The 24,963-nt window shown below is 42.9% G+C and overlaps 1 protein-coding gene across 5 annotated transcripts in view; it reads left to right on the top strand.

Annotated features, from left to right (window-relative positions):
* The window catches only part of ERBIN (erbb2 interacting protein), a 251,664-nt gene extending 226,908 nt beyond the window's left edge, over window positions 1-24,756 (top strand). For 4 of the 5 annotated variants that reach the window (XM_073584218.1, XM_073584219.1, XM_073584217.1 and 1 more), the window contains 7 exons: window positions 1,672-3,187; window positions 9,993-10,136; window positions 14,216-14,329; window positions 16,735-16,824; window positions 17,977-18,069; window positions 18,667-18,741; window positions 19,478-24,756. In XM_073584218.1, coding sequence (XP_073440319.1) covers window positions 1,672-3,187; window positions 9,993-10,136; window positions 14,216-14,329; window positions 16,735-16,824; window positions 17,977-18,069; window positions 18,667-18,741; window positions 19,478-19,585 — 2,140 coding nt within the window. In that variant the 3' untranslated portion in view covers window positions 19,586-24,756. The remainder of the gene's footprint in view (window positions 1-1,671; window positions 3,188-9,992; window positions 10,137-14,215; window positions 14,330-16,734; window positions 16,825-17,976; window positions 18,070-18,666; window positions 18,742-19,477) is intronic. The other variant, XM_073584221.1, reaches the window with a different exon arrangement.
* Window positions 24,757-24,963: the final 207 nt, after the last annotated feature.

The raw sequence follows: 24,963 nt of genomic DNA, 5'->3' as shown, positions 1-24,963 counted from the left end.
CATGTGCCTTTTTGTCTGCGCAGTTTCTAACCACACAGCTATGCACTGGTCTGTAGGTCTCATTCTAGTAAATCAGTTTTGAAGACCCCTTCATTCAGTTAGTCATTGGGAATTGGCCCCACCGATGATACAATGATGCCTTGGCGCCTCATTGCTCATCCCTATATCTCCTTGCTTATCCTTAGATCTTCTCTACTACTTTGTGGTTCTTCAGTGGACCTTATCTTTTGAAAACATCATATGTCCAATCGGTGGCTACTAGAGGTGACCCATTACTCAAATTCTGGGCAGCGTGATCTCATCTTGTACCATACACATGATACTTATTTCAGGGCGGTCCAGAGGCGAGGCCGGTATTAGATAAATCCTCAGGTTCAGAGACTTATTCTCCTACTAGATGGAGGCCTGATGCTATCGCATCGGGAGGGCGGTAATGTCACGATGGGGGCATAAAATATGCGTGTGTGGCAGATCGCACTTTTGACACGTGCCACCAAGTCTGGTCTATGTTCCACACGTTGTCACTGTTCTAAATTATATGCATTTTTTTTGTCCCAGCGATGCTATTGCGCTTCGAGTCCCATTTGCCCGTTGTTGTCTTCGTTGTGCCTTTGCTGCTTTCCTGTCATTGTCATTGGCGTACTGTTTAGGAGGAGCCATGTTGACGTTGATATTTGCTTTTTAAAGGAGTTTTCCCACAAACGAAAGTTCATTTTAAAAATTGTGTGTGTCTGACCAGCAAAAGGCAATACTGACATTACAGCAGGAGATTGCAGAGGATACATTTTTTCAGGTAAAATATTTTACCTCACAAAATTAATCCTCTGTGATCCCCTGCTGTAATGTTAGTATTGTCTTTTGCTTCTTCCCCTGCCCAGGAGATGTGGTATGCTCAGTACACTTTCAAACACAGACAATTTTTAAAACGAACTTTAGTTCGTGGGAAAACCCCTTTAATGTGACCGGCTTCCTCTCTGTACACACATCGCGCAACTGATCCGGCGGCGGTGTGTTCGCAATGGTGTTCCGCTGGTGGTACCGCGCAAGAGGCTGCGTATGGCGTATATAGTGTGTGTGGTGCGTACGGCATATACAGTGTGTGTGGTGCGTACGCCGTATACAGTGTGTGTGTGTGGTGTGATGGTGTTTCGCTGGTGGTACTGCGCAATAGGCTGGTACCATCAGCAGTTTCCATATTGAGACACCCATCACTTGGGTGTCAGAATATGGTGGTCGGTGAACTTTCTTCGCTTGGAATTCTGGGATCTGGACACATCTGAACAGAACAGGATGTGACGACATTACAAGGTAAGTATATATTAGATAATGGCGGACAAAGATTTCTCTGTCTCTTCAATAAACTGACCTAGTGTAAAATGTTTATTGTTGGGTACTGGTTGAATCAACTTATACTTAATATTACTTTCCCCTGTTCTTAGGTCATGAATGACCAGGTGATTTCTGCTTCTCGTCTATTTTGATCTTACATGACAACTTGCTGATTGTTTCAAACACAAATTGAGAAAAGTAATCCTCATATAATACACAATGTTTCAGACACAATGATGTAGATGTTAACGTATATTTATTGCCATTCTGGTTCCATTTCACACATTCACAATCATCGGTCATCTTTGAGTCCTCTCATTGGTTTGTTTTTCCTTTTTCTAGACAAGAAGATGAAAACTTAAACAATATTTTACATAATGGGAGCAAGTTAAACGCTGTTGATGAGCGAGAGATATCAGAGATTCCATCACCGAACAGTGAAGAGGATCTAGTCCAAGAGCAAAGACTACACATCACCAGTGACTTGGCACAAAATCTGAACCAGATGAACATTAACAATAACCTGACAACCGAAGATGGCCTGTTCTCCGACACCCTGGAGCGGTCGTTGATCTCACAAGAAGTTCTATCGGGAAAGGGATTTAAAAACAACAATGAGAAACGGGAAACTGAAGTGTTGGAGAATAGAAAAACGTACCCAGATTTATGCGCAATTAATAAAGTTAATGGTCATTCCCAAGATGAAGATCTGTCCCCAGATATGAGTGACCCAGTGAGGAGCGCATCCGAGGATTCAGTGCCTTCATTTGATATGTGTGTTTCGAAAAGCACCGATGATTTGTCTCCCCAACTTGGACATTCAATGAGCTCTGTTGTGAAATCCCACAGTATAACCAACATTGAGACCGGTGGGCTGAGGATCTACGACATCCTCAGTGACTGTGGCTCGCCACAGCCGTCTTACATTGGTAAATCTGCAGCAGCAAGTGCTGATGGACAAAATATTGTTAGGAGCAAGTCGGCCACTCTTCTGTATGATCAGCCATTGCAGGTTTTCAGCAGTTCGTCTTCCTCTTCAGATTTGGTATCATCTGGAAAAAAAACAGTTTTCAAATTTGACTCCAACCACAACCCTGAGGGGGCATACACCATGAGAGCCCCTGGGGCATCTCAGATGCCTGCTGTGCCTCAGTATAACGTTCAGTATAGTTCTAGTAGTGCTACAGCCAAAGACAATCTGTGGCCTCAGAAACAGAGCACTCCCATGGACCAAGGAAGTGTACCACCTCCACGTTACCATATGTCCGATAGCATGGAGAGTCCCAGCTATGCCAAACACCCTGCCAACATGAATTTCTCTAATCATAATAATGTGCGATCAAGTAACATGTACAGTGTGCCTCAAAAAATGGGACCAAGGCACGTAGAAGCATGGGCCATGTCCCCAAATGACCGAGTCTTACAAGGAGCTGGTCGCAACACTCTACAAAGACAAAGCAGTGTCTCCTCCAATGCATCTATGACGGTGGCTGATTCAGGACCTATCAGGAGAGTTGTTGTACCAGATGGGGATTATATGACCTACAGAGAATTACATTCAGTGGGAAGACCTACACACATGATGGCAGGTCCTCAGAGACCCATGTCAGCTAGGACATACAGCATTGATGGCCCTAATGTTCCAAGACCTCAAAGTGCACGTCCTTCCATTAATGATATTCCCGAGAGAACAATGTCAGTTAGTGATTTTAACTACTCTCGGACTAGTCCTTCAAAAAAGCCAAATGCAAGGGTTAATTCTGAGCATTCTTTACTGGACCCACAAGGCAGGAATAAAGTCCCTCATGACTGGCGGGAACAGGTCTTACGGCACATAGAGGCAAAAAAACTTGAAAAGGTAAGAAAAAATAGTGCTTAGTATTACGTACCATGTATTGAGATCCTACTTTGATGCATCCAACAAAGCATGGTGTGCTAGTGTATGGAGCAAAGTAAGATGTGGGACATAATCTTTATATCGCAATTCTATCAATTTTATTTTCTTTATGCTTGAAATATTTGGTGTTGTTTTCCTTCTCATCCTGGAAAGCTGGAGGTCATATTATACAATAATTTTATTGTTAAAGAATCTGGATACCTGGAGGGGCTTTTTTTTTTTTTCCTTAACCTAATTACATATTTTTTTTTTAGCTAATAATTGTTTCTTTCAAAACTTTTCACCAAGTCTCTGAATTTCTATGTTGCACTTTCTATTGCTGGCTGAAGCATGAGATATCGGAGACTCCATCGGTGAGCTTGTTCTGGAGGGAGAGTTCATAATTATTATCCTCTGACTTCTGACTTCAAATCACCTTTCAGTTGGTCATAAATCAGCTCAGAGACACTCGGAACAACAAAGATAAGAACTGTAAATTCTCCTGTCAGATGGAACCTGACAGCGGATACGTGCTGACATGGGCAGTGTCGGACTGGATTGGCCCGCCAGTAACATTGACTCTTAAGGCCCGCTGTTCAGCTACATCAAAAAATAACTTGACCCTAGTAAGCAAATTTACTTTTGCTTATATGAAAAATTAATTTGGCTAGTTTGTCTAATGAATGATTAGATGATACATTCAGTAAACATACATACAGCACTCCTTCACAGGGGCCCACCAGTTGGTTCTCCTGTTCGCCTGTGGGCCAGTCCGAGCTTGGTAGCATGAATCAGACACGAGCTGTATGATTTCAGACATGTATGTTTGACCCTGAAATACAGAGGAAGACGTGGACAAGAAAAGCAAGGACTTTAAAAGCCTCCACGGACTGTGTCGCACAAGTGACTAGTTGGAAGGGCAGGTCCCTCGTGGCTTTTCCCCGCCCACTCCCCTTGAGTGACAGGTCTCACCCTTATTTAAGTATAGGGAAAGACCTGTGAGTCATTGGCAGTTGGTAGGTAGGAGCCGCGGGTGATGAATCTGACCAGTCTCACGGGCATCTTGGTCCCCGGTGACTTCGCCAAAGCATTTCTGAGTCAAACATACATGACTGCATGGATCGGGCAGCGTGTGTCAGCTTAACTCATTCTGCAGCCAGCAATAGACTGAGGCTCTAGAATGGTGCAAAAGTTTTAATTCAATATCAAAAAATAAATTATAGTAAATATCCTTTAACGTTGTACTTCTACATTTTCATGGTAAAAAATGTCTAGTTTCCAGTGTGAGGAATCTCTAAGCCGATCCCATGGATTCCCTATGAGTGTGATGTAGGGAATGAAGAAAACTATCGTTAATTGCAAGAATACCTGAGTGAGGATTTGGAGAGTTTCTGCTTAGTTTTGACTCCGTTTCTGCTCAAAAAAGTCCTTGACAAACTCTGTGTGCACACAGCCATACTCCGCCTTTAAGAGCCGGAAGGCTGCCAAGATGAGTTACTTAAAGGGGTCGTCCAGGATTAGAATAACATGGCTGACTTCTTCTAGAAACAGAACCCTACCGGCCCATGGGTTGTGTCTGGTATTGCAGGGTTGAGTTGTAATTACACACATAAAGTGGACAGGCATACCACTGATTTGTGGAGAAAGCTGCATTGATTTTCTAATTCTAGATAACTCCTTTAAATTTTGCCTGGGCGCTACTTGCAGGGTAATAATACAGAGCTGCTTAAAGACATTCCCCCCAGGGGATCATGTGAGCGACACATCTTTGGTAAAGACCACAAAATCAGCACTAAATGAAAAGTCTATATCTCTGGAACCGTATGGCGGATCTAAAAAAGCAGAAGGGAGCAGCGGGAATAAAATAAAGGCAAAAACTGGTCACGTTGGACCTAAAGAAAGGGCCTTTATAAAGTTTTCTTGAATGGAACTGTACACTGGGGTGTAACTATAGTGGGAGAAGGGGTCACAGTCGCACCCATAAAACCGTCAAAGGTCCCTGTGCCCCATATGAGAAGAACAGTATTATTGAAGTTCCCTGTTGGAGATTTTGCATTGAGGCGCACACTTCAAGTTGTGCTGCAATACCAGACGCAACCCATACATGAGGGGGGGCGCTGTTTCTTTAATATAAGAACCACCTTTTTTTGGGGGGGGGGGGGGTGACCGTAGACATTGCCTTTAATGCATGTGAAGTTAAATTGTCTACGTTCATGAAGTCTTATATTAAAGGGTGGCGTTTTCCCGCTGCAGAGCTTCCTTGGTGCTGTGTCGTCCTGTGCCGGTAATTGTTGGCTTTGTTTCAGTCCCAGGTCTATTATTTTTCATGTGTGTTCTCGTGCCCAAAACTGTTTGTTGCCAGAGGCAGCGCCAGCCATCCTCTAGTGAATAATGTGAGGTTAATGCTGCGTGAAAGTACAAAACGGGGATGAGTGGCAGCAAAAATGTCATTTTCTTTATCTCTCTGGATTCTCCTCCGAGGGTTGAAAACGTTATTAATCGCTGTGTTTTTTTTTACGAGCCATCCTCTCTCGTTGGATCATGTCTAGGCGCTCAGCATTATATGCTTGTCTTGTGCAGATTTTGGCTACCTGAGCTTATAAGGCATGCTGGTTCTTGTTGTTCACCTGCCACAGGTTGTACTCCTCTTCATAGTCCACCCTGACCTGTGGCGCTACTTTTCTAGTGTATTACCTGCAGAAGAAATCACTATTTGGTACCAATTACCGTACTTTGGCTGCGCAATGATCTACGACTTCAGGGATTTTTTTTATCTGCGTGAAACTCAACTTTTTTTTTTTTTTTTTTTTATAGTGAATTGATTTTCCTTAGAGCAGGAATTACTGATCGCTGGAGGCGCGTGCAGCGGCACTACTGCCCCCTAGTGGAAGCTTTCCAGAACCAAATCATTCACATTTGTAGCATGACTACTACAGTAGAGACTTGGAGACTCGGCCTGAAAACTTGTAAATGACTAAAGTATTGGATTGTTTCACGGTTCCAATTAAAGGGGTTTTCCACTTTCAGAATTCCCTTGTTCCATTTGTTTAACCCCCCAAAAAATGCCTTACTTGCCCTCCCTTGTCCCAAAATGCAGTGTCTGCAGCTACGTGGCTCAGCCCAATTTGATGGCACTAGCTGCTGAGCCAACTGATTGTCTGCAGTGCTGTTGACATGATGTCAACGCTGCAGACAATAACAGACAGTGGGAGCAGTGATGGGGACATTGCACTGGATCCGAGGAGGACGAGTAAAGCGCAGTTTAAAAAAAAATATTAAACAGTCTGTTTGATACTTCAGTTTGGATATTCTGATTCTGTTCCATTTTGAGGACCAAACTGAATTATTGTGAAAAATGGATCGATTCATAACTGGTGTGAACCGAAGTAGAAATGCCCCATTGATTAATACCGGGATTCTCTTTTTTTCGTGATCTATGTAGGTTATATTTTTTCCACAAAAGTTTTTGTGCCATTTTGGCTACTAGGAGAATGGACCTGTAGCTTTCCCTAAAATTGCTGTAGATGAACAAGCCTTTCTCTGGCTTCATAAATCGTTCGTTGGCAATCAGGATGGGTAATGCGATCCAACGGGCCGCGTTTTGCAAACTTGTACAGCGACTTTTGCAAGAGAATTGACTGATTTTGTGCTTTGTTCAGAACAAATATAAAAGATACATGTATTATTTTTCATTTTGCCACAGGCTTTGGTGAGGTCCAGGTATTACAATGTTTTGGGCCGTGGAGGAAAAAAAATCTAGGATGCCCCACTGCAAAGTAAAATAATGCATGAAAGCACTGCCAGGGGTCTGTTCATATGTTAAAGGCTCAGAATAAAATTAAAAAATGAAAAAGTAAACAAAAAGTGACACTTGCCTTTACTGGTCCTCCACCATTCCCGTTCCAACATGAGCTCTCCTCTGGTTTCTGCTTCCTGGTCCCTCTTGAAATGCAGGAATCGCCTGTTAACCAATCACTGGTAGAGTTTGATGACAAGTTATTGGCTGAGCGGGCTTTGGCCGCCAGTTAGTGGCTGAGCAGGCTTTGGCCGCCAGTTAGTGGCTGAGCAGGCTTTGGCTGCCAGTTATTGGCTGAGCGGGCTTTGGCCGCCAGTTAGTGGCTGAGCAGGCTTTGGCCGCCAGTTATTGGCTGAACGGGCTTTGGCCGCCAGTTAGTGGCTGAGCGGGCTTTGGCCGCCAGTTAGTGGCTGAGCAGGCTTTGGCCGCCAGTTAGTGGCTGAGCAGGCTTTGGCTGCCAGTTATTGGCTGAGCGGGCTTTGGCCGCCAGTTAGTGGCTGAGCAGGCTTTGGCCGCCAGTTATTGGCTGAACGGGCTTTGGCCGCCAGTTAGTGGCTGAGCGGGCTTTGGCCGCCAGTTAGTGGCTGAGCGGGCTTTGGCCGCCAGTTAGTGGCTGAGCGGGCTTTGGCCGCCAGTTAGTGGCTGAGCGGGCTTTGGCCGCCAGTTAGTGGCTGAGCGGGCTTTGGCCGCCAGTTAGTGGCTGAGTGGGCGTTAGTCGCCATTTCTAGTGTGTTGAGTTTGGACTGGTAAGTAGAGACCAGTTGGGAGCACGGACAAGTGTCGGAGCAGGAACATTGCAAAGTCCGTGGAGGTAAATATTGCTGTTATTTTCCCACCCATTGTTTGAAAAAAAAAAAATTAACTAAACGACTGGGCAGCAGCACCTTTAAAAGAATTATCCACATATTTGATATTGATGACCGGCTCCTTACCCCCTATTTAATGGCACATGAAAGGTCATCATTATAACAGTAGTGGACAACTACTACTTTGAGGTTTTTGATGCAGACTACTTGCCTAAAACACTTATCACATCTACCAAGATTTTACATCCTTTGTAGATGAACGGGGCATTTTAGACTCCGTTCACATGCAGCAGTAATAATATTATCAGCTGGAAGAAGCATGGACATGGTTATACTGTAGTAGATTTTGGAGGAAAAGACAATGGAATATTCCCACACAAATTAGTCTCATTGATGGAGACTTTTTCCTATGTGCTCATCTGTTACAGAAACCCATGTGTCCGCCTACGGTAATGACTAGTGTTAATGCAGACCTGTCACTTGCCATAAGTACGGTATGTATTTTTTTTACCTGCTGTAAATGCCGCTGTTCCCCTGAATCTACCATTTGTTGTTTTTTGCCTCCTGCGCCTCTCCATTCCTGAGGTATGGCCCTTTACTCCTTGTTTGTACAGTAAATCTAGCCTTGTTATCCAAGTGGGTGTAGTCCTTAATTCTTCTCTATATGAGTATGCTTGTCGACCACACCTTCTTGGCTAAAAAGATGAGTCGTAGATAAAAGGAAGAGAAAGCCATATCTTGAGGAATAGAGAGGCGCAGGAAGACAAGAAAAACAACGCCAGATTTGGGAGAACCGTGACTTGACATCAGGTACAAAAAATGTACAGTATATATTTGTGGCTTATTTAAGGGTATATGGCAACTGATTCCGGTAGATAGCAGAATTTTGATTTCAGCTCTGCACTAATCTGTAGATCAGTATAGGAAAGGTCAAGTTTCTCAAATTTGTCCTACATCATAAGAAGGTGTCTCCTCTGGTGCCACAGTAAAGAGGGCCAGGTCGTACCGCTATATGATACCGGAGATCGTACCGCTATATGATACCAGAGATCGTACCGCGGTATGATGCCGGAGATCGTACCGCGGTATGATGCCGGAGATCGTACCGCGGTATGATGCCGGAGATTGTACCGCTATATGATACCGGAGATCGTACCGCGGTATGATGCCGGAGATTGTACCGCTATATGATACCGGAGATCGTACCGTGGTATGATGCCGGAGATTGTACCGCTATATGATGCCGGAGATCGTACTGCTATATGGTGCTGAAGGTCGTACCGCTATATGATGCCGGAGATCGTACCGCTATATGATGCCGAAGGTCGTACCGCGGTATGATACCGGAGATCGTACCGCGGTATGATACCGGAGATCGTACCGCTATATGATACCGGAGATCGTACCGCTATATGATACCGGAGATCGTACCGCTATATGATACCGGAGATCGTACCGCGGTATGATGCCGGAGATCGTACTGCGGTATGATGCCGGAGATCGTACTGCTATATGGTGCTGAAGGTCGTACCGCTATATGATGCTGGAGATCGTACCGCTATATGATGCTGAAGGTCGTACCGCTATATGATACCGGAGATCGTACCGCGGTATGATGCCGGAGATTGTACCGCTATATGATACCGGAGATTGTACCGCTATATGATACCGGAGATTGTACCGCTATATGATACCGGAGATTGTACCGCTATATGATGCCGGAGATTGTACCGCTATATGATGCCGGAGATCGTACTGCTATATGGTGCTGAAGGTCGTACCGCTATATGATGCCGGAGATCGTACTGCTATATGATGCTGAAGGTCGTACCGCTATATGATACCGGAGATCGTACCGCGGTATGATGCCGGAGATCGTACCGTTATATGATGCAGGAGATCGTACCGCTATATGATGCTGGAGATCGTACCGTTATAGGATGCCGGAGATCGTACTGTTATATGATGCCGGAGATCGTACCGCTATATGATGCTGGAGATCGGCACACTCTATACCTGTAGTAATGGCTATGTGGTTTGCACGTTCACCTCCTGGGCTCCAGCGAGTCCTCTCTGCACGGCTCTGTGTTTGTACCGTACGTGCATGAACTGTGTGAATAACCCATTGAGTTGTATATGCATGCTTTACTAATCTGTGATGTTACATCTGTCCTTCTTTATTCAGAGCATGCTGTCACGGTCCTTTAATTCCACTTACACGGCAGCTAGCAGCTCTCTGTATGGCAGCTCAAGAGATCTGCATGGCAGCCATGGCAGTGTTGCCATGAGTGTAGCTGACAGAAGAGGTTCTGGTGTTCACATACTTTGTGTGAGTACTTCGAGTAGTTGTTTTAGGACGATGGTAATCCTACAATACCGGCATGCTGGGTGTAGTCCTTTATATGATTATTAAAAATTGCCGTAAATCAATAGGGTAATTGAATGGGAAAAAAAATAAATGTATGTGTGTAAAATGCAATACAAAAATCATAATAAAGTATAATAATGAACCGACATCAATAATCTTCCTGGAAAATGGAAATTACATTTGCATCAAGCTGTTTTTAGTGGCGCCTGAATGGCAAGGAGTCACCAAGACTTACACCCGCAATCAAGACTGCACAAGATTGCGGCTCAAGCAAATTTGGGCAAAATGAATTTCCGTCCTTGATTTAGAGCCTTCTGCGGCTGGTCAGAGCTTCTAATTTGGAGGCAGACCCCAGACCCTAAGGGTGCATGCACACATCAGACCCACTGAGTCCATCCTATTCTAATCCTCAACATCAGATAAGAATAGACAGGCTCTGCTGTTTTCTTCGGAGCCATGGTTATCACAGAAGTGTGAATAGACGTTTGGCACTCTATGGGTCCAAGTGCTGCACCATAAAAATTCGAACAGCGCTCTGACACTACACGCGAAGTGCGCCCTACGGGTATGTTCAACACACCACTTTTTTATATTCTTTTTTGTCGATGTTTCCCATTAATTTGAATGCGAAAACATAGATATAGTTCTCGTGTGGCATTTTTTAAAACGTGTAAAAAAAAAAAAAAGTGTCTTATCAATTCTTTGGCGCATTTTCTGATCGTAAAATGAAGTGCAGTTTTTGGACACGTTTTTGCTGCTGAAATGCTTAAAAAAACACGCCATATTGTTAAACCCCATATTTATATTAAAGGGGCTGTTGGGACTTTAATGTTGATTTAACATTCAGCCAAAAGAATCCATGTATAAGACCAGTTTCTAAATAATATGTGGTTTTATAAAGACAGGCATGCATGGATGTGATTTTGGTACATTTTTTCATGTGGTTTTTGATGAGTATTTAAACGGGACTTTAACATTGATGGCCTATTCTTAGGATAGGTCGTCAATGTCTGATCGGTGAGTGTGAGACAGCGGCATCCCCGCCGATCAGCTGTTACCGATGTGGGCCGGAACGGCTCAGTTGCGGAGCTGCACAGCAATGAATGAAATAATGGCCTCAGACGGGTACTGCACTTATGCCACCTATTCAAATCAATAGGGGGACGATGTGCAGTACCCAGCTGCGGCTACTATTTAGTCATGGATCAGTGCAGCTCTGTAACTGTGCAGTTACGGCCGACACTGAGAACAACTGATCTGTGGGGGTGCCAGGTTCTCACTCCCACCGATCAGACATTGATGATCTATCCTAAGAATAGACCATCAATGTTAAAGTCCCAGACAACCCGTTTAAATACTCATCAAAACCACATGAAAACATGTGCCCAAAACACACCAGTCTTTATAAAACCACACCTAAAACCCCATTGTTTGTTTGTTTTTTTGTTTTTTTTTTACAAGCATGAGTTTCTCTGGCTGAAGAATCTACATAAAAAAAACTCCTATCAGGTTCACGAAATCTCAGAAACCATCCCTCGTACAATTTAGATCATGAATTCTCTTCCCAAAAATGTCTCCAATACCAGAGACTCCAGTTATTAGCGAAAAAATAAACTTTTAATGCCATCCTCGGCGTATGCAAATAAACCATCCTAGGATCTGTCAACAGCAATTTTCTGTCAGTGGAGAGCCAATCAAATTAGATAATCATCGCTTTGTATGTAAACCAAACCTACTAACTGGTTCTCTTATATTCTGCCCTCTGGAACATAGACCATAGCTGATGGAAAACTTGTATATTCAGAAAACGTTAAAAAATGCGGAGTGCGTAAAAAGTCTCCATAAATTCATCATAAAGGACTCAAGAGACTCAGGGACCGAAGGAAACCTCTAATTACAGTAGTATGCAAATGTACAAATGAGATATTGCTGGCACACTAAAGGTCATTTCTTTCAACTTGTTTCCATGCTACTAGCAATACAAATCTAATAATGGATCACTTTGGATGTTACCTATTTCTGCTCCCTGCCCCCTGACATTCCCTTCACGTGTTGTTCCTCTGTTGCTATTATGTGAATCCTTTGTGATGTTCCTCCACCGTCTACCTTGGGGCACATAGTGAGGATGCATTGGCTATGCTTTACTTATTTCTGTACACAAGAACCAAAGTTTAACAGAATGTCTAATTTCATCCAAATAAAGCTTAAAGAGGTTCACTAACTTTGATAATCCCTACTTGAAAATAGTCCCTTGACCAGAAACTGATCACAAAGTCTCTTTTCGCCGGCACTCCCAGCAATCAATTGTCAAGAAAACCGGCAGTAAGTGTTCGAAATCCCTGTAGCGCCACCACAGGGGAAATTGGGCATTATACAGCAACAAATCAGTGTGTTGTGGGATATAGGACAGATGACAGTGTGGGAAACGCCCGATGTGCTGAACTCAAACAGTAACACAGATTTCCTGGAGAAGTCAATGTTCGGGGTCCGTGCCCAAACACAAGGTGTTCGGTATGGACCCCAAATTTAACTGTTTGGGTTCACCTATCTCTAGTTGTCGCTTATGTTATATACTAGCCTTTTTAGACATTGATGGAATATTCACAAATGCATGCAAAACTATTCTTCTTGTCCAAATGACAGATCCATTCCTCACTGTGTCACAAGTAATCCTGATAATCCTCCCTAATTCCAGTCATTGCTCACTAACACCTCGCTAGTTGAAGCTTTCTCTTATCTGTCTGCCTGTATTATGTCTTGTGTTGTGTTCAGCATTTTCACGTCTACAATTTTTTTTTTTTATTTGATGTCAAATGTTCTCATATCTTGGATGTGAACATGCTTGCATGAGTGAATTTGGCAATTTTGCTAAATTTTTAGCTGCCAACATGTGGGTATTATCATGATGAGGCCTTCTTCAGACAGCCATTTTTCATGTACCCTCTTTGGGGCCGAGTGTCTGCAAATAAAATGGAATGGATCAGTTTTTTATCGAACTCGTGAAAAAAAATTAGACAGTAGCAGATGGGTGCCATCCGTCTGTTTACTTTTGTTTTTTTTGTTTTTTTTGCATAGTAAAAAAAATGGATGGCACTCTGATGGCAAAATGGACATTCCTCAGGGGAGTCATTGTCGAGCCACCATTGGTGCGTAGTGGCAGCATCTGATTAAACAAAGCACCAATGCCTTTCTGCCATACATTAAGCCTAAAACCAGTCATACACTTTCGATGGCTGTTGGCCTTATGATACGTCGTTGGGCCAGCATTTATCGTGGCCATTTCTCCCAAACACAGGAGCATTTGCTTAGCTCAGCCCTCCTGTGTTCTCCATGGGAAGGCCGCCAGTAGACATCTCTGCCGACACCTTATCTCTGGGAGAACAAAGGGATCGAAAGTTCGAAATTAGACATTCCGAGTCAACATCATCTTCCAACAATCGGTTACCTGGCGCCCTTTACACAATATACTCGTCTATATCGGCAGGGTGGGCTGCCATTAGTCTGAGTATGGCCTCCTTAAGATTGGCTGATTTCTTTGGGGGCACAACAATCATTGCCATTAGTAGTGATCACACTTTTGGAGACCATTATCGAGACAATTCCATAATATCGTATTAAAACTATTTTAAGTAGAGGGCAAAGTATGATTTTGGGAGGAAGGGCTTGTCTTTTTAATGATATGCTCAGACACTAGACTCTGCTTCCGTGTAAACATCCTGATCCCGGCCATTATGCCTTTTTACGCCATAACTAATCAGATCATTATAATGCTGAGTTTGGCTTTTTCTAATGAGAATACCTTGAATTTCCGCACTGAGCTGTAGTAAATCTTGTTAATGGAATGGATATAATAGCATTAATTTCTAGATGTTTAATTCATGTCTTCCTACTAATCGAGTGTAAATATTCAGTGACCGTGTCTTTTGTATCATTTTACGTACTGAACCTTGTGCCACTTGCGGAATGGTAGTAATACATTACTGGACGAGGCTTGGCTGCAGTGTTATAACTGAAGTATTTGCTCTGCCATTTGCTGATAGCACCCGACAGCTGGGAGTATCGGGGAACCTGCCCAAGATGATGTATTTGGATCTGGTCAGCAAAACTACGCAACATTGGTCCACAAGGATGGTGCATCTGACAGTGGAAAGAAGGTAGGCCTGATCTTACGACCTGTCCAGACTAGATATTTTTCAAAGCCAAGTAGACGGTAATAAAATAAATCATACTCCCCTCACCGATTCTTACACGTACAGAGCCCCCCCCTGCCTATCTTCATTCTCTGGGGCACAACTATAGTGGGTGCAGGGGTTAAAGTTGCCCCTGAAAGGTCCCGTTGGCCCATATGAAAAAAACAACACTATTAAAGTCCTCTGTGGCTAGTTGGAGGTGTTGCATTGGGACCCACTAGCTTCAAGTTACTCCTGCTCCAGTGATGATGTCCTGACATGGACATGTGACCACTGCAGTCAGTCACTGGCTGTATGGGGCCGTATAGCTTTCATGAATCATTTATAAGGGAAACTGGCAGCATGCATCAGACATTGGCTGTATGGCTTCAGACTTGCATTTTAGGCTCTGAAACGCGGCAGTATTTTGGAGAAAAATATACTTTAAAAGACGTATGGGAGACTATTTGGACATGTCTTTGGTGACTTCCTTTCATCCGCTGCCAGTGACTGACAGGTTTGTCTCTACACGCTCACTTGGAGAGACCTTTCAATCAATGGGAGCGGAGAAGCAGCCAGGGTCAGAGTAGATATCAGCTGATCAGAGGAAGTGCCGGGTGGAGAGAAGCAGCCAGGGCCGGAGTAGTTATCAGCTGATTAGAGGGAGTGCTGGGTGGGGAGAAGCAGCCAGGGCCAGAGTAGATATCAGCTGATAAGAGGGAGTGTCGGTTGGGGAGAAGCATCCAGGGCCGGAGTAGATATCAGCTGATTAGAGGGAGTGCCGGGTGGGGAGAAGCAGCCAGGGCCAGAGTAGATATCAGCTGATCAGAGGGAGTGCCGGGTGGGGAGAAGCAGCCAGGGCCGGAGTAGATATCAGCTGATTAGAGGGAGTGCCGGGTGGGGAGAAGCAGCCAGGGCCGGAGTAGATATCAGCTGATTAGAGGGAGTGCCGGGTGGGGAGAAGCAGCCAGGGCCGGAGTAGATATCAGCTGATTAGAGGGAGTGCCGGGTGGGGAGAAGCAGCCAGGGCCAGAGTAGATATCAGCTGATTAGAGGGAGTGCCGGGTGGGGAGAAGCAGCCAGGGCCAGAGTAGATATCAACTGATCAGAGGGAGTGCCGGGTGGGGAGAAGCAGCCAGGGCCAGAGTAGATATCAGCTGATCAGAGGGAGTGCCGGGTGGGGAGAAGCAGCCAGGGCCAGAGTAGATATCAGCTGATCAGAGGGAGGCCGGGTGGGGAGAAGCAGCCAGAGTAGATATCAGCTGATCAGAGGGAGTGTCGGTTGGGGAGAAGCATCCAGGGCCGGAGTAGATATCAGCTGATTAGAGGGAGTGCCGGGTGGGGAGAAGCAGCCAGGGCCGGAGTAGATATCAGCTGATTAGAGGGAGTGCCGGGTGGGGAGAAGCAGCCAGGGCCGGAGTAGATATCAGCTGATTAGAGGGAGTGCCGGGTGGGGAGAAGCAGCCAGGGCCAGAGTAGATATCAGCTGATCAGAGGGAGTGCCGGGTGGGGAGAAGCAGCCAGGGCCGGAGTAGATATCAGCTGATTAGAGGGAGTGCCAGGTGGGGAGAAGCAGCCAGGGCCAGAGTAGATATCAGCTGATCAGAGGGAGTGCCGGGTGGGGAGAAGCAGCCAGGGCCAGAGTAGATATCAGCTGATCAGAGGGAGGCCGGGTGGGGAGAAGCAGCCAGAGTAGATATCAGCTGATCAGAGGGAGTGTCGGTTGGGGAGAAGCATCCAGGGCCGGAGTAGATATCAGCTGATTAGAGGGAGTGCCGGGTGGGGAGAAGCAGCCAGGGCCGGAGTAGATATCAGCTGATTAGAGGGAGTGCCGGGTGGGGAGAAGCAGCCAGGGCCGGAGTAGATATCAGCTGATCAGAGGGAGTGCCGGGTGGGGAGAAGCAGCCAGGGCCGGAGTAGATATCAGCTGATTAGAGGGAGTGCCGGGTGGGGAGAAGCAGCCAGGGCCAGAGTAGATATCAGCTGATCAGAGGGAGTGCCGGGTGGGGAGAAGCAGCCAGGGCCAGAGTAGATATCAGCTGATCAGAGGGAGGCCGGGTGGGGAGAAGCAGCCAGAGTAGATATCAGCTGATCAGAGGGAGTGCCGGGTGGGGAGAAGTAGCCAGAGTAGTTGTCCGCTGATCAGAGGGAGTGCCAGGTGGGGTGAAGTAGCCAGAGTAGTTGTTCGCTGATCAAGAGGGAGTGTTGGGTGGGGAGAAGCAGCCAGGGCCGGAGTAGGTGTCCGCTGATCAGAGGAAGTGCCAGATGTCAGACCCTTACCAATCACATACTAATGACATGTACTAGGGATAGGTTATCAATTGTTCACGTTACCTGATTGATTCACATGTTGCTCTAATGCTGATCTATTTTGTGCAATTGGCTTACAGATGCTTTTGAGCAATGGGCAGATGAGCCAGCCCCCGAGGTCTCAGAGCAATTACAGCCAGCTGCATCCTCACCATCCCCAGCCCGCTGTGGTAAGGCTGCTTTCCAACCTAAATATCAAGACCTTTCAATTTCTAAATCGTGGTTGACTTTTCTTATACAGCTGAATAATTATATTGGTATAAGAAAGCGAACTTTTATATCTGGTGGGCTGTGTGGTATTTCTTCTAACTGCTTCCAAGACATAAGTCATCGTCCTTGATGGGAAGAAGAAGCATCTTCTATTTTGTTGGACTTCCTCTAAACTTTAAGTAATTGTATTTAAAAAACAGAAATAAATCATTAAAGGGAATTTGTGATCAGAAAATATTGATTATGTTGAGCTTTTATCTAAAATACCGTACTACTTTTTTAAAAAATTTTTATATTATTGTTTTTTTGTCCATATTATTATTTTCACACTGACCACCAGGCCTAATATTCGACTCATACTTTATTCTTTAAGCAGCCAAAATTACATCTCATGGACTTGTATATGAGTTCTAACTGAGGTAACTGAAGAGAGGAGGAGGTGGTGAGCTGTGACCATCACCTATTGTAAATTGTGTATCCCATGTTTTCTACTTTGTATACAGGTGGTCAGTGTGAACAATGCAAGATTTCTAAATTATTTTAATATTGTGATATTGAAAATTGCATACAATTGTCAAAATGTGAAAAAGATACATTTAACCAACTTTAAAAAATAGTTCATTTTTTGATGACACATTCCGTTTAATAATTGATTTCTATAGTAGAGCACAATAGAGCAAACCCCAAGGTAATAGGCGGCATCTTGAAAAGTGTTGGATGTATGCTTGGGAATGAACGATGGCTCTCATGTAGGTCTTGTGCACACAAGCGTGTAAAGCAGCATTCTGTAAGAGATTAATAGTTGTCGAGTACAAAAACTGATTGTATACAGGCTGCAGACGGATGACAGGTGAGAACAAAAATCGACTACTTTTATGGATGAAAATTGGACCAATTATTTTTTCTTCTACAGTTGTGTGACCCTGCCCTTAGTCAGCTCCTCTTCGTCATTGGTGCTCATTTATAGACTACATGTGATTTCTGCAGGCACCAACACTAGCTGGACTAAATACCTAACCCTATATGGCCATCTGAGATCCATATCCAAGGAACGTGGATATCGTTTACTACATGACCTGCATTACATGACCTTTTTATCTTTTTAATTCAAGGTCAGGGTACGTCTGGTGAAGGATCCTGAGCTCGGTTTCAGTATATCGGGAGGCGTTGGTGGTAGAGGAAACCCCTTCAGACCGGGTGATGATGTAAGTATTCCTGTTCTTTGGTGAGATCAGTGGACAAAGCCATAGTCCGAGTTGCATGGATTAATCCTATGTGGCAGTGCACTGATTCCCGGTCGTACTATGGAGCCATATGCTGCCCCTGTGATGAAATATCTTCCCCTAGAAACAATTTTCCTTAGTTTGAAATCTGTTTATATTACTTTGATGTACCATCCCAAGATTGAGATTGGAAGCATAGTAAGGTGGTGTAGAGGTTTGGGATAGGGGAGAATGTCCTGACCACTGAGAGTTCAACTTCGGGGACCCTCCCCAATCCCGAGTGTGTTTAGCCTATCATGCATTAATTTTTAATGTGACCGCTGGAGATCTCAGAGTGTTGTACTTGGCTAGTCAAAGGCACACCAATAAAAATTAATGGAGCAGCAGTGTGCATGATTAACACCTGCTTCATTCACATGGGGGTGCCAGTGGTTGGGACACCAACAATCAGGAAGTTATCCTTTTCCCCACAGATAAGGGATAGCGTCGAAACTTGAAAATACCCATTTAATTTGTAATTCAATTTTTTTTGTCAGTTCTGCAATGAAAAATGAAATAACCATTTTATTATTTCATCAGGGCATATATGTTACGAGAGTACAGCCTGAAGGACCAGCATCCAAATTGTTGCAGCCTGGGGACAAAATTATACAGGTAAACATGAATCTTATCACCGGTCACACTGCCCTCTTCATTACCAATAATTATTAGTCTCTCTCACATCTGCCATAAATCCATTGATATTCTCTCTCTCTTTATTTAATACACCTTTTCTTCTGGTTAGTGGCAAGTACGTGTAGGTTACGGAGTTGCTAGAAAACAGAGCTCCTCAAGGCAGAGAGGTTACACAGCGACTTTGGCCTCGACACAGATTGTGCGGCTAAATTTCGCTACATGTCGCAGCCACATTCCATGAAAAATACAAAAATGAGCATTTACCCTACAGCAAGTAAATAGTAATAGTACATGTAAATTACATAGGGTGCTTAGTTAACGCTATATTGATCAGAAAGGCATAAAAGCCATCTCCTACATCAAAGTGTACCCCAATCGGGACCACCCTAACCTGTCTATGGTATGAAAACCTCACCATGTCCCAAACAATGTCAATGTTAATAATGTGTCTGTAGGCGCTACCATTTCTGGTGTCATATCTGGAAGTGGAATCAAAAGGAATGGGAAATATAAAGTAAGTATCCTGGGATTTACGTCTGACTTCAGCTCAAAAAAATAGTCTGAAAATCGCATGTGTGATCTAGGCTGTGGAAGAACTCACACTTATCATTCCTTCATATTCATAGTCTTTACATATACGCTTCTTTCTCTTTTTGGTCCTCTGATTGCCCTCATGAGCTATTACAATATACTTAAGCTTCTTTGTCTTCCTTAGGCGAATGGCTACAATTTCCTGAACGTTGACCACGGACAAGCGGTGCTGCTGCTGAAGAAGTTTCAGAGTGCAGTCGAGCTGATTGTTTTACGCGACGGAGCCGTGTAGAGAAACACAAAACCGAACGGAAAGCCAGCAATGTGTCAAGAGACTAATTAGTATCAAAACTATTTTTCTATGTATATACATTAAAAAAAAAAAAAAAAAAAAGCAACATAGAGAGAGAAAAAAAACTAAACAAATCTGAACATGCACTTGGATTTTGATAAAAAGATATACAATTTATACAGAGGTGAACTGTAGAATACGTGGGTCATAAACCACTGCGGATGAAAGTCGGGTTCCGATGCCTCTCCGTCTGAACGTTTGCTAAGCTTCGCTTACAAGAACAAACCTGTGCCGTTTTTGTACAGAACGTAGGTCTATTTTTGGATAACCTGTATTACTAAAACCTGTACGATAGGAGAAGGAAACAAACAAACAAAAAAAAAGAGCCTCAACTGTAGCGATGCGCAGGTGAATGGCAGAGCCGTCTCTTCTGTATGTGTTAGCCTTTCTCTCGTCACACCTGGTATCACACTTTTTGTTTTTTTAATATATTTTTCTGAATTGAAGAACCACTTGTGTAGAGTCAGGCTGGGGGATCTGTACCTTGGCTTTGCTATGTGTAAATGATTTGGCAAATGGTGACGCAAAGTGGCGCATGTGGTTAGCCCGGTAATGGAGCCACCTGTCCTATCTGATTTCACTGATCATGCAGGAAATAAGTGCTCTTTTCTTAGATTATGGAAGGGGTTGTCTCACCGAAAGCAATTTTTTTTTTCTTTTTAAAGGCGCACACAGCATATTATTTTTTTTTTTTTATTTTGTTTTTTAGTAACTGCGATTTTGGTATTTTAAAAGTGAGGGGTTTTTTACATTAATTTTTTTAACTTTTTTTTATTGTAATGATGCATATACGGTGAAGCGTGTTTACATATTTTGGGAATTTATTTTCCACATCCAACATACAGAATAAAAAACATGCTGTTCTGACTTAGATCAGCCCGGCTTGTACTAGTTGTCGTGGTTGATTCGCCTAGACTAACAGCAATATTCATGGTGCCTGATTCATCATCATCATCTTAGACATTAATTCCCAAAGTTTATTATTTTTTTTTTTTGTTTTCTTCTTTTAAATCGCCTTCAATTTTTATGTTTTTATGAGTACTCCAGACTGTCCCTAATAGGACTCTGTGCCAGATGATGGGCCAGGTTCATTAGTAACCTTGATTAGGGTATGTGCAAAACAATATCTTATCCATGCAGGTGAACTCCACAAGTTTTTCAGGAGGAAGACACTTCTGGAAACTGGGGCAATTTTCTATCCTTAAGAATATTTTTTAGCATTTTTTGGGGGTAATTTTCAGAGTGCTTTTTCAACACTTTGGACCACCAGCTTTTTTTTTTTTTTTTTTTTTTAAAGCATTCTTTGTGCACCACTTTTTTCTTCATTCAACAGTGAGGAACCACTTCATTGTTGAGTGAAGAAACCACAAGTGGTTTTACAAGCAGAAATACTGTCAAAACTCTCAAAAGGACGCCTGGGGTCATACATCTTTTGACTTTCAATATAAAGTCTTGACCGTCTTCGGAACGTAAAACTCCTGAAGAATGGTCCACTCACCTCTTTTAACCTCTTGGCGTCTTTGCGGTCCTGAAGCAGTTAAGACGCTCAAAATGACCAAACGTATGGTAACTCTTTTGAGCGTTTTCGATGCGTTTTGTTTTTTTTTTCAGGTGGGTTTCGGAGCAGACCTGCCTGAAAAAGACGTAATGTGCGCATACCCTAAAGTTTACTAGTCCATGCGGATTTTAAGGATGGAAACCTTATTAAACCGATGAGTGTCAACTGCATGGGTAGAAACGGTGACGTTACACCTGCATCTCTTCACTTTCCACATGGGACAGAATGGCCTCTTGCCTTGCTAAATGTTGTAGTGTTTGGTGCTAGGTAACCAAAGCAAGTGCATAGAAATGCAGCAGAATCATGAAGCATTCTTGGCAGTAGCGACAGTTGTGAAGGGTCCCTTGGACCCATCGTCAGTTTGTAAAGTCGGAGACTAAAGGGCTCTTTCTATAGGGAACACTGAAATGTGAATTACATGTACTAGAGTCATTAAAGGGTTTCTAACGCTCTACTGTTTAGTGATTTACCACAAGCTGCCTTTGTTCCTCCATAGTGTATATATTATCAATTACATATGATTTTTTTCACAAAGGAACATCATTGACTTCTATATATATTTTTCTTATATGGGTCTGGTGTAAATGGGACTGCAGCGCTTTATAACATGTAGCTATTAAAGATCAGGGATAAGTGCCATAGATGACCAATAACTGTTTATTTTAGGGGTAATAGTCTTGTTTTAATTATATATAATATAATATATATATATATATATATATATATATATATATATATATATATATATACATTGCCCAGGAGGTCCCTGTCCAATATCCGCACATTTAAACAAAATCCTATAAATTTTTTTTTTACTCTGTCGCAGACATATCCACAGCATTGACTGATGTGCTCCACGTGGATACGAACATAGGACAATTATAGATAGTCGTGGGTCTCGTAAGAAGAATTAGCAAAGTCAAAAACTGGGGAAGTTGCGAGCGTTCTGATCGCTCAATTCAGTGATTTGATTTTCTGGGTCAATTGGGGGCTTTTGTACAAGGTAGAACTTACTCTATGGCTCGATAAACATGACATGTGCCGCCTCTCTATGGCAATACTTCTAGGGTACAATAGTTCAATACTGTAAAATAAAAAATTGAGTTATACAAAGGCACAACATGCCCCCCCCCCCCTAGAAATCTTGAGTGTAAGACCCCCTTAATGAAACCTCATAGGCCGAGGTGTAACTATAATAGAGGCAAGGGTTGCAATTGCACCTGAGCCCTGGAGCTTAGGCGGCTTAAAAAGTCCCCTTTGGCTCATTTGAAAAGAACTATTATTAGGGAAGTCAGGTGGCTGTATAACTTGGACGAGGATCGCAACGCAATGCTCGGACTGTCCGAGAGACCCTCAAGACCCGTTCCTGACAACTGCATATAAACTCATACTGTCACGCTCGGGTCGGGAGAACCGCCGGCCAGTCCTAGCATTGCGTTGCGATTCTCATCCAAGTTACCGTATACAGCTGTTTGACTCTTCCCCTAAAATAAGCAATAATTTGGGGGCCTTGCTATAGCTTTTGCATTGGAACCCTTGACTTTCAAGTTACGCCACTGAATAGTTGAAAGACCCTCTAGGGTGGAGCCCTGAAATATCTCCCTATCTATGGAGGCCGTAGTATGCTTGGGTTTTTTATGGAGTTTTTTTTTTTACTGAAGGCTTAAACCTCTTCAGTAAACGCTCCTTTATTGAAAAATTTCTCTTTTCCTAAAGAGGTATTTGAAGTGTTTTTATTATTTTTTTTATCTGAAGCTTTATTTTAAAGGTTTTTGACTTGGTGTGTGAAGTCTGGAGCAGATCACTCCTCACTTCACAGAACTGATAAGCACTTCTGTTTTTTCCCACTGAGTACTTTTCAAAACTTCAAAAAGCTCTAAAAAACTTACTTTGAACCTCAAAATGGATTTCCTATAGAAATGAATATAGGAATCTTTCAAACATTTTAGAAGCAATTTTTGGCGTGGATCCGCTCCACAAAAACTCCATCTGAAGGTCCTACCGAACAATCATACTCCGATATGCTGGAGCCCTAACTTGGTCACTGTTTGTCTTTGCTAGTCTTTCTACATAAGACCCTTTATTCTTCATACACAGTGGTCAACAACATATGCTGCATTTGGTTCCGGTCACTTGCATTATTTATGCAGCGGTAATATAGAATGTAAGGTTCTGTAAGAAACCCTTTAACAGCTCTTTATGTTCCTTTCAATATCATTCTGTCACCATTACATGGGAATTGACTATTTTGGAATATAACCGCAGAAATGTGCTGTATTTTATTACAATGTCTATGATGGGAGTGTATAAATATGAGCATCTTCAGGATTTCATCTTTTTAAGGAATTCTCTAAAGACGGGAACATGTCATATTTTTTTTTTTTTCAATTCTTTTTACACGGCAAGCAACATTTCATGTCGGAGAACAGTAACTCCCCGCAAATTCTTTAGATTTTTTTTTTTTTTTTCCAGTACATGAATTGACATCAAAATGGAGATTTTCTTATATTATTTTCTTTCTGTGTGAGAGCACAATTCATAGCAATTTTAAAAGAGGTATGGTTGTGAATCCAAATGACCTATGCATAAAAATGGATGAAACGCCTTGTGGCAATAAATGTTCCATATGTTCCTGAACTAACAATACGGTTCACTTTTGCAGCAGCATTTGATTTACTATGTCTGGAATGCAGTGTTTGCCATATTAGTGATATTTTCTATTCCATTGAGATATACTGGGAGAGGTGGACAGCACATTTAGGGTCAGGCGGGTGCCCTAAAGCCCCGTCTTTGATATTTATTGACCTCTCGATTTTGGTCGTCTGGAGGATAACATTTCAAGACTGCTGTATATTGCTTTTTCATATGAATGAGCATAAGTTATTTTCCAGGTACTAGAAGGATTCATGCACCTTACACAAAATAATGCAACGGTTTCAAATTTTTAAAAAAGTTCTTTTTAACTCTTTAGATTCCACTCGTGTTTTTTTTTTTTAAATAAATGGAGTCAGAGGTGTCTTCTAATACACATCTCAGGCTGTCTGTATATTCCTTATACTGCAACCTTGTATAAAATGTATTGTGATGTTCGGGCATTCGCCCGATTTCTATGAATCCCAACTATGCAGAGATGCACACACTGAAATATATTCTATTTACGTGAGATGCACATCACGCCGCCTCATCGTCTCGTGATTTGAGGTCAATTCAACCCAACTGCAGATCGCCCACTATTTATTGTGTAAATAGCGTATTGGTTTTGTTTGTTTTTTTGCTTTTTAATTTTTTTTTTAATTGTGTTTTAAAGAAATATGTACATACATTTTAAGGCCTTCTATGGACTTGCAAAATTTTAGCAATAAAGCAAATAAATTCAGCCCAGCTTTCATGGTGAGGTATGCTGTGCTCTTTTATTTTTCATGGACTCCTCTTGTCAACAGCTGTGTAATGTTTTAATGATCAGCATTTATCTTACATTCCAATTTTTGTATATAAGTAAATTGTTTCTCAAGTAACACATGAAAATTAGAAAATAAACTAATGCTCCTATAAACTTTGTTTTCTTTTTTTGCGAATTTCAAAATATCTTCCTTAAAGGTGGCCATACACATGAGATAAGTCAGCCGAACCTAGTGATTATCGAATGTGCATGGCGGTGTTCCTACTCTCCACCAACATGATGTTGGGGGGGGGGGGGGGAGAGGAGATTGGACAGTTAGGGTCCCGTTACACTAAACGACGCACCAGCGATCCCGACAAC

The sequence above is a fragment of the Dendrobates tinctorius genome, unplaced genomic scaffold (genome assembly GCF_039654945.1).
Source record: "Dendrobates tinctorius isolate UK_male_01 unplaced genomic scaffold, ASM3965494v1 ptg000083l, whole genome shotgun sequence".
Taxonomy (NCBI): Eukaryota; Metazoa; Chordata; class Amphibia; order Anura; family Dendrobatidae; genus Dendrobates; species Dendrobates tinctorius.
This window is presented reverse-complemented; position numbering and strand designations above follow the sequence as displayed.